The sequence below is a fragment of the Neoarius graeffei genome, chromosome 11, assembly GCF_027579695.1.
Source record: "Neoarius graeffei isolate fNeoGra1 chromosome 11, fNeoGra1.pri, whole genome shotgun sequence".
Lineage (NCBI taxonomy): Eukaryota > Metazoa > Chordata > Actinopteri > Siluriformes > Ariidae > Neoarius > Neoarius graeffei.
In genome coordinates, this window is record NC_083579.1 from 19,245,954 (window position 1) to 19,263,502 (window position 17,549).

Sequence of the window (17,549 nt, forward strand, 5' to 3'; positions counted from 1 at the left end):
TCCCAGCTGACTACGGGCGAAAGGCGGGGTACACCCTGGACAAGTCGCCAGGTCATCACAGGGCTGACACATAGACACAGACAACCATTCACACTCACATTCACACCTACGGTCAATTTAGAGTCACCAGTTAACCTAACCTGCATGTCTTTGGACTGTGGGGGAAACCGGAGCACCCGGAGGAAACCCACGCGGACACGGGGAGAACATGCAAACTCCGCACAGAAAGGCCCTCGCCGGCCATGGGGCTCGAACCCAGGACCTTCTTGCTGTGAGGCGACAGCGCTAACCACTACACCACCGTGCCGCCCATATGTATATACTGTTTCTATTTATTCAGGTGACATTGGGCATACCTAACAACCTGTGTTTTCTCCCCCCCCCAAAAAAAAAAAATCTGTCCCTCTGAGTTACATGTTGGTCCTGGGATCAAGAAGCTGACCTCTTCTGCTCCTCGGACCTGCGTGATCCATCCTGGTGCCCTGTGTCTGGTTGGAGTCTCATCGCATCGCTCCTAAGGAGGATGGCCCCATGAGGACAGTTGAAAGTTACACCTGGAGGACGCTCTGGACACTTACAGTAATGCTTTTATGACTGAGGACTACAGTTGACTTGCTAACTTTAGGACTGCAGTTGTCACGAACAGTTTTGCACTCAAGTTTCCATCAATGAAGAGTTTACAACATCAACGAAACTGACTTCATGTTAAAATTGTTAATGTTATCGTCATGTTGTCTGCTGTTGCCCAAATGAGGATGGGTTCCCTTTTGAGTCTGGTTCCTCTTGAGGTTTCTTCCTCATGTCCTCTGAGGGAGTTTTTCCTTGCCACCATCGCCACAGGCTTGCTCATTGGGGATAGATTCGGGATAAAATTAGCTCATGTTTTAAGTCGTTCAAATTCTGTAAAGCTGCTTTGCGGCAATGTTTACTGTTAAAAGTGCTATACAAATAAACTTGACTAATTAACGAATGAAATCAAATGTTTTTTTCTTAACTTTATTTTTCAAGATATTTACATGGAAATTGGCATGCACATAGATGGTTGTATACTGAATACAAATTTTGAAAAATTAGTAAAAAACAATTATGCAAATTAATTAAGCACTACACATTCTTCTAAGTTTCACCAAATGGCTTTAATTGTGCAATATAAAGCTGATGTAAATTCTCATTTATACATAAAGAAGGAGAAATCAATGTTAATTATAAAATATGCATAAATAAGCATTGAATGTGGCGGCACGGTGGTGTAGTGGTTAGCGCTGTCGCCTCACAGCAAGAAGGTCTGGGTTCGAGCCCTGTGGCCAACGAGGGCCTTTCTGTGCGGAGTTTGCATGTTCTCCCCGTGTCCGTGTGGGTTTCCTCCGGGTGCTCCGGTTTCCCCCACAGTCCAAAGACATGCAGGTTAGGTTAACTGGTGACTCTAAATTGACCATAGGTGTGAATGTGAGTGTGAATGGTTGTCTGTGTCTGTCAGCCCTGTGATGATCTGGTGACTTGTCCAGGGTGTACCCTGCCTTTCGCCCGTAGTCAGCTGGGATAGGCTCCAGCTTGCCTGCGACCCTGTAGAAGGATAAAGCGGCTAGAGATAATGAGATGAGATGAGATATTTATGCGAGTTGAAGCCAATTGTTTACATTAGTTCGTATTGTCTGTAAATTTAAACACACCAATGGATACCAAATTTCTCATGTAAATCGGGGCATAGCATTTCGGGGGAGGGTCACACACTGACTGGCAGCCTGAGTACATTATGTAACAAAAAATAATTACCACTGCTAGTTTTAGGTAGCTTAGAAACCGTCTCTTCCATTATTGCTGTTTCTTCCACGTTTTCTTGATGATGTGTTCTAGAAACGGCACTAAAACTTAGCTTCGAAACCACAAAATGCAACTTTGATGGAAAAAAAATATATATAATAAATTGCTTCTCTCTCTTCACGTCGTAAGAAGGAGGAAAGTTTTGCTTGTTTTGACATGGCGAATTATTAACACGAGGAAATACTTGTACTTTGCAACTAAAAAGACTGCAGCTACACTGGTGCTTTCTAGTGCGATTGTGTTGAGCTTGCGCAGAACGGTGTCAGTCCTGCATGCCTTAGCACGTGCACCTGAAGGCGCACCTTGGGCGCGCGCGCGCCTAACGAGTTCCGGCACACGCGCCGTTAACAAAGAACACCTGTCTTTAAATCAGTGAACTATGTTTCGGCTATTTAAGGACCGCGCCCATGCAAGGACGAAGTATTACGTCGCATCTAGGAACGCGAAAAATCCGAAAAATAAATTTCTCCATTCGGAAAACCAGAGATTTTCAAGAGTTTTGTCAAATATCCGTATTTCCGGGTAAATCCGGAAGACTTTCATCCCTGTACCCTCTTTGTGCTCTGTAGGCCTTTGCATTTCTCAAAAGTAGGGCCTACTCATGTTTATATGAAATAATATAAATTATTTCAATTAAATTCACAGCTTTCAAGGCTAACCTCAAAACAACAACAAAAAAAAAAAAAAAAAAAAAAACCCTGATCCACATCCAATAAACAATTCCAGTTAATTGAACTGAAATTGACACTCACATTTCTGATTTCTTAAAATATCATTCCAACCACTAAGATCTCAATATTTTTCATCAAAACAATTATAGTCTAAAATAGTTACTCATTTCCATGAATCAGATTAATTTGAAAAAAAACAAAGTAGGTAAAGCTACGAAAACTCACTTCAAAGTCTCCCATAGAGCATAGCATCAAAACTAGCTGATGGGAAATTTTGCTGAAGACTTCATCAGAAACTAGAGAACATCCCCATAAAAGTTATTTGATTGATATTCACAAGCAATCCAGTCAGAAACCGATCAGAAGAGAGCCTGACCACTTTCCCGTGACTCAAAAAGTACCGGTAGTTTCCCAACATCCCATGAGCAGAGTGTGCGCACTGTTGCACCAACTTCAATTTGCTGTTATTCCCAAAGTACTGAACAGATCTTTATGAGATAAATTTCTTTGGAAAGCAGAAATAAGCTTTTTAATGATAGTACTCACAATGGAAAATATTCAATAGTTAAGCAGTGACAGATTTGGAAACTTAGATGAGCATCTGCATGCACAATTTTCACAGCATGGCCAACGAGTGTCTGATATGCCTAGTACAGATTTAATTTAAAAAGGATTAAATGTAATTTTTTGGCCATCAGTCTACACACAATAACCCATCATGACAAAGTGAAAAACTGAATAAATTGTTAAATTTCTGTAACAAGAACTGAAGTTTGATTTAGAAAAGTATTTAGACCCTTTAATTCAGTACTCTGCAGAAACACCTTTGGCAGCAATTATAGCCTTTTGTCTTCTTGGATAAGTGTCTCATACAAACTTTACACTGCTGGATCTGGGCAATTTCCCACATTATTAAAGGCAGGTCCTCTCAAGCTCAATTTGACTGAATGGGAAGCATTTCTGAACTGCCATCTTCAGGTGTCCCCATACACAGAAGTTCTATGGGGTTCTCAGAGCTTTGGCTGGGTCACTCAAGGATATTCAGAGACCTCCAAAGTTGCTCCAGCATTTAACTGGCCATATGCTTTGGGTCACTGTGCTCTGGAACAGGTCATCTTCAAGTACCTCTCTGTATTTAGCTGCATTCATCCATCTCTCAATTCTGACCAGTCTCACTGTACCGTCTACTGAGAAGAACCCTAACTGCATGATGCTCCTATGACCATGCTTCACTGTAGGGATGGTATTAGCCAATTGATGAGCAGTACCTGGTTTTCTCCAGATGTTGCACTCTCAAGTTCAGCCGAAAGAGTGAAATTTTGCGTCTTCTCAGACCACAGGATCATTTTCCTCATGCTCTCAGAGTCCTTTAAGTGATTGCCATATGCATTTTCCTCAGGACGAGCTTCCGTCTTGCCACTCGCCCATAAAGGCCTGATTAATGGATCATCTCCAAGATGGTTGTCCTACTGGCAGGTGCTCCCATCTCTGTGGAGGACTTCAGAAGTTCTGCTACAGTGGTCCTTGGGTTCTTGGTCTCATCAACACTGTCAATCCAAGCAAGCTGGTCAACAAGCTGCTGTCTCTGGGCCTGGACCACCAACTCTGTAGCTAGATTAAGGACTTCCTCTCCAACAGACCACAGCATGTGAGACTTTGAGACCTCATCTCATCCAACACCATCTTAAAACACTGGCACCCCCCAAGGCTGTGTTCTTAGTCCACTCCTTTACTCACTCTTCACACAGGACTGTTCTCCCATTCATAACTCAAACTAAAGTTTGCAGATGACACAGCTGTGGTGGGGTTGATAACCAACAGCGATGAGGCAGCCTACAGAGAGGAAGTTCAGGCCCTTACATCTTGGTGTCAGAACAATGACTTTCCTCAACACCAACAAAACAAAGGAGCTTGTCACTGACCTCAGAAAACAACCAGATAAAACAAATGCCAGCCTGGTGATCTCTGGAGAGGAGGTGGAACAGGTGGAGAGCTTCAAGTACCTTACCGGATAAAAGAAATGCCAGCCTGGTGATCTCTGGAGAAGAGGTGGAACAGGTGGAGAGCTTCAAGTACCTCAGTGTTCACCTCTCAGAAGACCTGACATGGGGAGTGAACACCAGAGAGGTGGTGAAGGCCCAGCAGAGACACTTCTTCCTGTGATCCATGAGGAAAACTGGGCTCTCACAGAAGCTCCTCACCAACTTCTACCAGTGCACCATACAAAGTGTTCTGAGCTATGGATCCATAGTGTGGTTCTCCAGCTGCACCTCAGAGGAGAGGAAAGATCTGCAGCAGATCATCAGGACTGCATCTAAAATCATTAGTACCCCTCTCCAATCCCTGGAACAGATCTACTCTGCCAGGCTGAGATACAGAGCCACAAAGATTAGGACTGACTGCACTCACCCCGGACGATGTCTTTTTGACACCCTTCCCTCTGGCAGGCTTAGGGTCATAAAGTCACAAACAGCAAGACACCAAAATAGCTTCTTCCCCAGGGCTGTAAAAGCTCTGCTGGAGGCCTGATCCGGACTTGGACTCTCACTCTGCACCTTACTGTGTTTGGCTAGACTGAAGAATTACATACTGCTGCTTATATGCCATTATGCTGCTTTTTAAAAGGTTATGTATATATCTATTTATTTCATTTTATTTATCGATATGCTGCTGTGATCTGAGCCCTCAAACAGTGTTTCGTTGTATAGTAATGTGCAATGACAATTAAGAATCAATCTCTCTCTCTATCTATCTATTCATCCATCCATCCCTGACAAAGGCCCTTCAAGCTCAGTTTGGCCAGACATGCAGTTCTAGAAAGAGTCCAGGTTGTCCCAAAATTCTTCAATTTCACAATGAAATGGAATCAAATTGAATTCATGAGCACAGAAATCTGTTTGTGACATGCACCAGGGCTAAAAATCAACTGCAGTGCTTGGTCGCCACTCAGGCCAGTATCCCTGAGTGACCCAGGCCAAAATAAAGTGGCCCTTAAATTTCCTCTAGTGAACCAAAAAAAAAAAAAAAAAGGAAAACAATTTTTACTTGAACACCCCCCACAGTGTTTAACTTATGCCCCCAGAAATGGATTAATCAACAACATAGAATTAATGTAATTGTTGTTTAGATATTGTACATTACTCAAACATTACATTACAGTCATTTAGCTGACGTTTTTGTTCAAAGCAATTAACAATAAGTGCATGTAGCCTAGGTAGCCAAGAGAATCCAAGAGCGACCAGTACTGAAGTACTAGTGTAAACAAAACTAGCCTACAAATACCATCCAATATCTGGAATGATCAAGGTGGTTAAGAACTTGAAGTTTGGACAAATACTAGTGCATCTCAAAAAATTAGAATATTGTGAAAAAGTTCAATATTTTCCATCAGTTATTTAAGAAAGTGAAAATGTTATACATTATAGACTCATTACACATAAACTAAAATGTTTCAAGCATTTTTCTATTTTAATTTTAATCAGTATGGCATACAGTACAAAAACAAAAAAAAAATCTCAAAATATTAGAATATTTCATTTCGAGTTTGAGTAAAACAGTATGAACACAGTGTCTCTCTCAGTCTAGTTCAGTACACACAACCACAATCATGGGGAAGACTGCTGACTTGACTGTTGTCCAGATGATGATCACTGATGCCCTCCACAAGGAGGGTAAGCCACAAAAGGTCATTGCTGAAAATGGTGGCTGGAAAAGGTGCACAAGCAACAGGGATGGCCGCAGTCTTGAGAGGATTGTCAAGAAAAGTTGATTCAAGAACTTGGGAGAGCTTCACAAGGAGTGGACCGAGGCTGGTGTCAGTGTATCAAGACCCATCACGAACAGACATCTTCAAGAAAGGGGATACAACTTTTGCATTCCTAATATCAAGCTACTCCTGAGCCAGAGACAATGTCAGAAGTGTCTTATCTGGGCTAAGGAGAGAAAGAAATGGACTGTTGCTCAGTGGTCCAAAGTCCTCTTTTCAGATGAAAGTACATTTTGCATTTAATTTGGAAATCACGGTTCTGGAGGAAGAGTGGAGAGGCACAGAATCCAAGGTGTTTGAAGCCCAGTGTGAAGTTTCCACAGTCTGTGATGATTTGGGGTGCCATGTCATCTGCTGGTGTTGGTCCACTGTATTTTATCAAGTCCAAAGTCAACACAGCCATCTACCAGGAGATTTTAGAGCACTTCATGCTTCCATCTGCTGACGAGCTTTTTGGAGATGCTGATTTCCTTTTCCAGCAGGACTTGGCACCTACCCGCAGTGCCAAAACTACTACCAAATGGTTTGCTGACCATGATATTACTGTGTTTGATTGGCCAGCCAACTTGCCTGACCTGAACCCATAGAGAATCTATGGGGTATTGTCAAGAGGAAGATGAGAAACACCCGACCCAAAAATACAGATATGCTGAAGGCCACTATCAAAGCAACCTGGGCTTCAATAACACCTCAGCAGTGCCACAGACTGATCACCTCCATGCCACACCGCATTGATACAGTAATTCATGGTAAAGGAGCCCCAACCAAGTATTGAGTGTATAAATGAATATACTTTTCAGAAGTTGGACATTTCTGTATTGTAAATCCTTTTTTTTTGATTGATCTAAGGGAATATTCTAATAATTTGAGATACTGGATTTCTGATTTTCATGACCTATAAGCCATAATCATCAAAATTAAAACAAAAAAGGCTTTAAATATTTCACTTTACATGTAATGAATATAGAATATATGAAAGTTTACCTTTTTGAATTAAATTATGAAAAAAAAGGAACTTTTCATGGTATTCTATTTTTTTGAGATGCACTAGTATATCGACAAGAAATTATTTAAGTATGGTATGTATATAAAAACACTACGTTACTAGTAAACCAATACAATAATACAATCGCTCTACTCTGACATAGCCCACCTCCCAGCTGATAGCTGCTGCATGACTGCAGGATTTCCCTTTTGTTGCTCTGGCTCGGCTCAACCTCAGCCTTTAAGCAAACAAACTCACCCTCTCTTTTACACATAATTTTGCAAATTTTATGACTATGTAGATAACTGTATGCATCCGTGCTTTTGTAGTTCCTTAGCTCCTTGCCATCAACACCCTCACTAAGAATAACTGACAATGACAATGTAGCTGATGTCGGGCCACAACTTCATCCATTCTATGAGGGTAGACAGATGGGGCACTCTGATTGTATTATCTCAGAGCATGCACAAAATAAATAAATAAATTAAAATAAATAAATAAATAATCGGACCCATATAACCATCTTTTAGTCATCTTTGATTTTACCTACCTAGCAGTTAGCGTTAGCTACAAACATCAACACAGTGGAGCGGAAGAAAGATACCGGCTTCTGCTATGACGCACACTGACATCACAGTTTGCGAAAGTTGTGGATGTCATGGAGTGATCTGAAAACTCATGAACTGCTTTGAATTTTGCACTTTAGAACTAAAATTTTACTGGAGTTCACAAACTTAGAGTTGAGGAAAGGAAAGCAAAGAAAAGAAAATCACTCCAAGGAAGGAACATTTTTATTGTAATTTTTTCGTACTTCTCAAATCACAGTCATCCGTTGGGCAATCAAACCTCAACTTTTAGTGGCCCTGGTTAGTTTTTAATCACCACTGGTGACTGTCAAATTTCAACCCTGCTGTACACTGGTAGCTTGACAGACACCTATCATTTTGTGATGCCATTCAAGTTAATATGTAATGTACATCAGTGCAGTCTATAAATGTACTCTCTGTTACCTGGCACTAGTCCAGCTAGAGGTTGGTTTTCCTCATCGCCATCTCTGTACGCCTGCCACCAGTTAGGGTCATCCTGGCTGATAATGTGTAAAATGTCCCCCTTCTGAAAGCAGAGACCCAACTCCCGGCATGGTACATATGGGTCATCAGAAGGGTCATAGTCAAAATGTGCTTTCACATGAACCTGGGGGAGGTATAAATAAGAAAGAAAGAAAGAAAGAAAGAAAGAAAGAAAGGAAGAAAGGAAGAAAGGAAGAAAGAGAGGAAGAACAATATAAAATCTTTTCAATTTGCATTTATGTACGTCAAGATCTAGTGTGTTAAACCCACCACATTCTCTTTAATGGGAGGAGGCTTAGTATGTGGGCTGGGAATCAGAATAAAGGTCAATGTGCCATGCATCTCTGCCTGAGGACACAAAATGTAAATGCTTATAAATCAAAAGCCATATCTTCAATGCGTTGTAAAACTCCGTTTAATGTTCCAACATCAATGCCAGGATCTTTCTTCCCTCACCAGGATATCAAACACTTCATTGACATCTTTGCCACGAATCTCGACCCCATTGATCTCCAAAATCTCATCTCCTTCATGGAGCAGTCCGCTGCGCTCTGCTGCCCCTCCTTTCACAATCCGACTAATAATCACACTATCCATGTCATTTCTCACTGTGGCTCCCTACAGACACATGGTATCGTATTAAGACTGAGATCAAGAGAGAAAGAGAAGATTTAAAGTACACCAAAATAGTGTTCTCACCAATGGAATGTCCTTGGCCTTCTCTATGCGTACAATTTTGACCGTCTCACCTCCCCACTGTGTGAGGGTCTCGCATGGGCCATCAAGAAGACCCATAGGCTCTGGCTGCATCTCCTGCTCAGCCACACGGTCATGGGCCAGCATAAGTGCCTACAGATAAAGAAAAGAAATGAACATGCTCATGTCAGAAAGATGATTTCCATAGCCATGACAAAGTAATTACTGTATATACTTGGATACATGTTCAAAACAGAGTTTGGGGTTTGAACTTTAGAACACAGACAATCATAGCCGAGACACAGTTTATATCACCACAGAGGAAGCAGCAAGGGTGGCACATGTAGAGAGGAAATGACACTGACCAGCATGTGAGGGCTATTGAGCAAAGTGCTGAGATCAAGACTCTCTTTCTGTGAGCTGTTGTGCAGCATGGCCTGGACCTAACAGAAAGAAAGCAGTCTCTGTTAAATACCACAGGTGGTAAAAACACCACAACTAAAACAGTGCTTAATTTGTCCCAATGAAGGTGGAAAGGAAGAATAAAATATTCTCTGAGTCCATAAATGTTTGAGGAAATTGCAATGTCTGTTTAGTATATCTGTACCTTCAAATATTACCCCCACAGGTTGAGCAACGACAACTCGTGCATTTGCCAGCTCATTACTTGCAAAAACATTCTGCACTAGCCCTGAGTGAAGTGTTTAGTCTCTGAAGTAGGTACAGCACTGTCTGGGTGTGGGTGTTTCTTGAACTGAGAACATGTCACCTTTGGTAACAGACAACCCAATTTTTTTCCAGCTAAATAATGGATATTATCACATCAACTGCGAAATTCCTGAACATTTGAAACATGTCTGTGTATTCACAGACATGTTTCAAATGTTCAGGAATTTCGCAGTTGATGTGATAATATCCATTATTTAGCTGGAAAAAATTGGGCTGTCTGTTACCAAAGGTGACATGTTCTCAGCTGTTTAACAAATTTAGATGTGAATATCAGGAAATGAAAGCAAAAACTCTGATCTATTATTTCATATTCATCTTTTGATCTCAAAACCAAATGTACTCAGGGTGTAGCAAAAAGCAAAAACAAAGAATTGGCCTGTATGTGTTATGCTTAAGGACTGGCTAGCAAACTTACAGACTAGCTACTAGTTGTGTTTTCTGCCCTTCTACAATAATGGTGTTACTTTGTTGCATAATAAATCACTTGCAATGAAATGTAGGGTGGAAGAAATGGCAAATATTAAAAATAAACATTTGGAACAACATTCAAAGTTTCTTTACCTTTTTACTTAAATTTTAAACCACTGTATAAAAGCAATAAAACATGTGAGGTCTTATGTTAACATACTTCCTTTCATGATTCTAAAAGCCACTGTGCCATCAGTGTAAATTAGGCAGTTAATTTTTATTGGCTCCTAATGATAGCTCAACCTAAAGCTGCACTGTTTAGAATCACAGGAAGGGAGGGAACACCAACAACTGCCAGCCAATTTAATATTCATTAAAATTTTCAAAAAACTAATTGCAAGGAAATGAACATATGGATTTATGTCCTCTGAACTTTATATTAAGCTTTTAAAAGATACTGTTAAAACAAATTTCCTTGAACAAGATATTACACTAAGAGACATGATATAAACAGTGGGAAAAGGTCTGAAATGTGGCATAAAACTAAAAATTTCAGAAATTTTTCATATTCTATACAACTACAAGCTAAAAGTTACAGAGTTCATTATTAATACCTTTATGTATCAATTTAGTATTATATCAAATTTTTTATTTCACCATTTTTAAAACAAAAATAATTGTATCATAAAATAGAATCCAATTATTATAGTAACAATAATGGTAATTAATTGTATCTGACCTCATGCACAAGGCTTTGTGCATGATCTGTGAGGGGAAAGGGAGGACTTGGCCGGTTCATGTGTAGTGCCACAGCATTGTGGATGTTGAAAGCCTTCTGGAAGTCAGGCTTCTGTACAAGCTGCAGCACCAGCTCCACATCCTCCTGACTCTGAACATCACCCAGACAGTGCTGTACCTGCTTCAGAGACATCAGCAACTCCTCCAGGTCTGTCCCCACACACACACACACACACACACACACACACAGAGAGATTTTAAGACTGCACAGCTGGACGTGAGCTCACTACATTCAATAAATGCCTCTCAATTATTCAACTATAAATAAATAAAAAAAAAGAGACTCTGTGCTGGCTCTGTACACGGTGTTCATTAAAAAGTCTTCCCTGGGTAAATATGTAATCCACATGCTAAATCCAAAGCACACTTAAAGCATAGCTTAAATTGTTATAGCACCATTAAAACCACAAAATCACTATTAAGTATGCCATCTTCACAAAATGACCTCCTTTACCTTTGCAAATCCTCTCTTCTGAATGAAGACCTGGTGTGCGCGCCTAGGGCCTTTACACAGGAGGTGGTGAAAGGGGAGTTTATTTGTGTGCTGGGTGGGTGGCTGATGCTGTATCTCAGAACCTTATAACTTACTGTAACTTCTGGGAAATAATGAAATAGTCTGAATCTTCCAGAGTACTGCAAACCATAAGCAAATTTAGAAGGTGTAACAGCTGAGGAATGTAGATACAATACAGTAGAAATAAAAACAAAGCCTATGAGAGTGGTCAAACAATGGAGCCAGTGCAGGCTGAGACAGAATGACTCAGAGGAGTTTTTGTAATTTTTAATTAAGCTGGTACTTACAGGGGCTCCTGCTCCCTTTCTCAGGAATTCACCATCTCTCTCTCTCACTCACACACACACACACACACACACACACACCCTAAACCTAAAAACATGCCACCAAAGGCTGTATTTAGATGCAGGAAGAAATCTAGTCATGGGTGCATTAAACAAATGCATGTGCCTCATGCTGCCTTCTGAGAGGTGTTCTATATGTTGCTGCTTTTTGAGGGCAGCATATATGTCTCCTTTCCAACAAAGTAATTCTAATTAACCTCAAATAAAGATGAGCCGTTTCTGTAGGATTTGCTGGGCTATGGAGTAGAGGAGCATCCAAGCCCACCTAAAGTCACCTTAGACCAGGGACAAAAAAAAGTCTGATAAAACCAACATAGAACATTTTTGGGCATAAATCTAAAAGATGTTTTGTTTTTGGCCCAAACACATCACCCAAAGAACACTATATCCACATGATGATGGTGGCAGCATCATGCAATGAGGCTGCTTCTCTTCAGCTGTGTTTTGGGTTTAATTGGATTGGAGTTTAATCAAAACTTGTGCCAATCTATTTTGGCAAAAAAACCTGCAGGCCCATGTTGGACAGTTGAAGATGAAGAAAAGAAGTTTCACCTTCCATTGGGCAACAATGACTCAAAGCACAAATCCAAATCAACAAAGATTGGGTAAACAAAAACAAACAAAAGTTTTGGAATGACTAGTTAGAACCTAGCTTGAGAGCTGAACAAAAACCTGTAAAATGACTAAATGCTGTGCACAGGAGATCCCCTTGCAATCTGATAGATATGAAGCATTTTTACAAGGAAGATGTGTTAAATTGGTAGATTCTCAGAATTCTGCCTTTAATAGACTACATCAGTTCAGAACTAGTCTCATTTAGAGTGGGCATTTCTTTGCATGTGCCCATGCACACACTTTGCTTGAGAGCAGTTGCACAGTAAAGTTGTATGATTACTTTTGGTTCCTTTTATATACGAGACCTACATACAAAAAGTGCTGTAACTTCTACCCTGTTGATAAATACCCTCAAATTCAAGCTGAAAATCTGCACTGTGAGCTTATTCATAATTTAATTTCAACTCCAGTATACTGTGGAATACATAAAAAACTGTCCATGTCCAAATATTTATGGACCTGACTGGACACCCACTGTCCACTTTATTAGGAACATGACCACCCCTGCACATTTATGCAGTTATCTATTCAGCCAATCATTGGGCAGCAGCATAATACAAAACATCAGTCAGACACAGGTCAGGAGCATCAGGTAATGTTCACATGAAACATCAGAATGAAGAAAGTGTCATCTTTGTGACTTTGGAACAAGAAGGGCTTTTTTGCTTTTTTCACACCACTCTGTGTAAACTCTAGAGACTGTTCTTTGTGAAAATCAACAGCAGTATCTGAAATACTCAAACCAACCCATTTGGCACCAACAACCATAAAGGCACAGCGATCACACTTTTCTCCCATCCTGTGGTTGATGTGAACATTTTTCTGAAGCTCTTGACTTGTACTTACATTGCGCTGCTGCCATGACTAGGTGATTGGATAACTGCATTAATGTACAGATGTTCCTATTAAAGTTGACAGTGAGTGTATATAACCATGAACTGAGTTGTATTAAAATCACAGAGGATGACATGCCCAGAACCAGGGCTTAGCAGATAATCTTTTTAGGTTTGAGTAGTCCCCAAGAGGAAACCATTTATATGCCAATGTTGGAGGAAACCAGAAATAGCACAGGGACAGCCACTGTACAGGGTGTCCAAAAAGTTAGGAACCAATGGGAATATGTAGGGCAAACATGGTAATCCAAATGTGTTAAACAAAATCCACAAATAAACGAACAAACACACCTGATCAGAAAATGCTGAGACCATAAGGGTCTCTTAACTTCCATTTACACTGTGTTGCTGCTATCACAACTGGCTGATTAGATAACTGCATGAATGTACAGATGTTCCTATTCAAGTTGACAGTGAGTATACAGTCTATTGCCACAAGCTGAGTTGTATTAAAATTACAGAGAATGACGTGGAGAAAATTATGCATGTTGTAAATAATAAATACAAAATTAAGTATGTAGTTTCTCTTTCATCAGTTCCTGACTTTTCAGACACCCTGCATAACATCCTTGGAGCAAAAGTCTTGATAAAGGACCTAACAGTGGCAGTTTAAACTCTAAACCTTTCAGTCCTCAAACAGAAACTTATTCACCAAGTTACCACTGCAATGGTCATTACTCACCCAGTAGTCGTGGCGCCCCACTGAAGCCATGCAGCTGCCCTAGTAACATGCAGGGACCTTCCAAGGGCTCAAAGGTGGGGTTGTCAATGCCCACCTTAGGGTTCTGCGCCAGCTTCTTCAGGCGCATGGAGGAATTGACTTCAAGCTCTTGACGGTTACGGCCCTCCTCTTCCCTTCTCCTGCGGTCCTCCTGCTGTTGGCGGATGCGTTCCAGCTGGGCGCTGCGCCGTACAGCCAAGGTGCGAGCGCCCAGTTCACCTGGGCAATCCACAGCCATCTCCCTGTGCCAGTGTCCAGATGAGTCCGAGGCGTCGATGGTGCCTGCTGCTCTGTCCTCTGACTCACTCACATGGCCATTCATGTAGGACGTGGTCATAGTGCAGACCTGCAGTTCACGTGGAAAGGTGTGTGCAAGAGATGTGAGGCTTACGAGGGATAAGTTCTGCATGACTGGAAGCCTGAGGCCATGACAGCCAAGTCAAAGAGGTTGCTCCCCCTAAGAAGAGGACAGGAAAGGAGAATTAAGATTACTGATAAGATTGTACACAATAGTAACATTGCTCTCTGAAGATAAAAAGAAATTAGAGAAGAGCTTTGAATTTCACCATCTGAATGAAGCATAAATATATTATAAAACAGTAGAACTCCTAATCAAGCTTTAACCCCTAAAAGCCATATTCAGATTGGATTAGTTTATCAGGGGGATGCTGGTAATACATTTTCGCACGTCTCCTTAGTGAAAAATCTCATACATGGACATAATAAAATTACCAGAGGAAGAGTGAGTTTCTAGTGGATTTTTTTTTTTTTATATAAATCATGCTCCATTCACAAATTTTTGTCCAAGCCATTTGGAGAAGCACTGGAATAAAGAAGAGAAACTGACTTTAAGCCATGGCCTAAAGGTTAGTGTAGCAGTTTTGGGACCAAAAGGTCACCAGTTCAATTCCCTGGACCAGCAGGAATGGCTGAAGTGTCCTTGGGCAAGGCACCTAACCCCCAACTGCTCCCCACTACTGTGGGTATGTTAGGGTCCTGTTATATACATTGCTCTGGATAAGAGGGTCTGCTAAATGCATAAATTATCCGTGTCCTGCTGCAAGACTCTGCAGCACCTTGTGAAAGCAGCTGAGAGGATCATTGGTGTCTCTCTCCCTTTTCTTATGGATATCTATAACTCCTGCCTCACCCACAAAGCCATCAGGATTGCAGGTGACCCCACCCACCCATCTCACAGCCTCTTCAGTCTGCTGCCGTCGGGGAGGAGACTGCGGAGTCTCCGGGCCAAAACCAGCAGGCTCAAGGACAGTTTCTTTCACCAGGCGGTCAGGAGGCTCAACTCCCTCCCTGTTCTGCCCCTCCTCCCCCCTCTGCCCCCTGCCACAGATTCTGCCGGTACACCCCCCGGCCCCCCCTTCAGCATCTGACATTTCACCCTCACAGTCCCCCCCCAACACACACACATTTGCACACTGAACTCAGGGACTGCACATTTCACTTTACCTCGCTCATTTGCACTATTCCGCACTACCTCACCTTAACAGCTATTGGTTTATTGTTTATACTGCTTATTTCATGTTTACCTGCTATACCTCAAGTGCCCTTGACTGTTTATTTTATGTCCTTTTGCTCCAATTTATATATATATATATATATATATATATATATATATATATATATATATATATATATATATATATATGTGTGTGTGTGTGTGTGTGTGTGTGTGTGTATGTATGTATGTATGTGTGTGTGTGTGTGTAATATATAGAGTGTTTAGTCTAAGTCTATTTCTTATCTAGAGTGTTTATACTGTTTTATTTCAATTATTCTATTTTTATTTATTGCATTGCCTGTTTGCACTGTGGGTCAGAGAGGACTGAAATTTCATCTGTGCTGTATATCGAGCATGTATAGCATATTTGACAATAAAGTTGACTTGAGTAATGGTACGTTCACACCAAACGCAGCGAGTGTGTCAAAATCTGCTCTGGCTGCTCTACCAATGATGCTGGTAAGTTAATGGATGCTCGGTGACATGGATGAAAAAGGCAACTAAAAGGTCATTCAGGATGCTTCGTCTTGCAAACTTTATTTAAAGGGGATGCAAAGCAAACACACGTCAACTGGCATCTTTGAGCCAACTGACCACAAGTAGGGTAGAAGTAAAAATTTTATGTTTTTACTTCTACCACTATTTACTATCAAAAATAGTGGGGAGACCCACCACCGCAATTATTAATTTCTCCTCCACTGTACTTAGGAACAGTTTGAACGGAGGCAAAATTTATACGACTGTGTTCGCTAGTATTCTTTAGAGTGGAGCACTCCTCAATGCTGACTGACTGCCGCTGAACCGCATCATAGCTCATTACCATAAAGTTCCACTAATTCAACTTTATTCTGATGCTCCCACCATCCAAGACGTGCAACTAACTCATGCTTATGTTGCTGCTCACTGCCGAGAGCCACTGGCTCTCATATAGACCGTCTCTTCAAAACACAGGGAGGGCTTCAAAATGGATTTTAGTTCCAACATCGTGGGGGATACTTTTTTCTACTGGGTCATTCCACGTCATTCAACCAGGGCCCGCGCACTTAGGTCTCAAAAAATTCTGAAAAAAAAAAAAAATCACCAGATGTACCCATGTCACCTAGGAGAAACACTGTAAATTTATTTGAATGCAAGATGTATACTTTCCATGTCACAGCCAGTTTTACTGGGGGAGGGGGGTGTCAATTTTGTTCAGACTCTTTTTTTTTTTTTTTGTCAAAGTTCACAAGCCCATAGCTCAAGAACTAAACCATGTAGGAGGCTCAAATTTTGCATGCTGGTACACAAATAGGAATAGTATGTAGCAAAACTGTCATTTTGGGTCTGGATGATCCTGCATGGTCATAGCACTCCCTCAAAGATGATCAAAATTTTATTGGAGTTTTTGGCTGTGCTCTGTTTAGGCCTTCAGAAGACATATTTTTACCCAACATAGGCTCTTGATTTTTTTCCCTTACTGAGAGAAGCAGAAACACTCAAAAAAAGCAAGAAACAGAAAGGAAACTCAATCAGTGTTTGAACAGAAGACCTCACAAGTCTGACAAATCATTTTGGATGTCATTTTCAGAGCACCGTAACACCTTGTGGGAATGTGCGCAGATTTTTTAAATATTTTTTTCTTTATTCTGCATGATCCCTTCTTTTTAAAAACACCAATTTGGCTTGTCTTACTCGAATCTTTTTTTATTTTCCACCCTGAACATGGGCAAAATGCACCATTGAGACCAATATGTTTTCTATAACATTAATGTAAAGAGTAAATAACAAAAAGGCCAATTGTGCCCTGACATGATCACCTGAGAGTGCCTGTGCAGGGGTGGAGGTATCCTTTTCAATTTCAATGATTCAGTGATTTTAGTGCATCTCAAAAAATTAGAATATGAAAAACAGGAACTTTTTCATGGTAATTTAATTCAAAAAGGTAAACTTTCATATATGCTATATTCATTACATGTAAAGTGAAATATTTAAAGCCTTTTTTGTTTTAATTTTGATGATTATG

General features: G+C 40.8%; 1 protein-coding gene across 5 annotated transcripts in view; it reads right to left on the minus strand.

Annotated features, from left to right (window-relative positions):
- The window catches only part of pals1a (protein associated with LIN7 1, MAGUK p55 family member a), a 93,259-nt gene that overhangs the window by 14,905 nt on the left and 60,805 nt on the right, over positions 1 to 17,549 (minus strand). For all 5 annotated transcript variants that reach the window (XM_060933569.1, XM_060933570.1, XM_060933573.1 and 2 more), the window contains 7 exons: positions 13,993 to 14,488; positions 10,886 to 11,094; positions 9,375 to 9,452; positions 9,013 to 9,162; positions 8,770 to 8,931; positions 8,584 to 8,661; positions 8,254 to 8,437 (listed from right to left, as the gene is read on the minus strand). In XM_060933569.1, coding sequence (XP_060789552.1) covers positions 8,254 to 8,437; positions 8,584 to 8,661; positions 8,770 to 8,931; positions 9,013 to 9,162; positions 9,375 to 9,452; positions 10,886 to 11,094; positions 13,993 to 14,440 — 1,309 coding nt within the window. In that variant the 5' untranslated portion in view covers positions 14,441 to 14,488. The remainder of the gene's footprint in view (positions 1 to 8,253; positions 8,438 to 8,583; positions 8,662 to 8,769; positions 8,932 to 9,012; positions 9,163 to 9,374; positions 9,453 to 10,885; positions 11,095 to 13,992; positions 14,489 to 17,549) is intronic.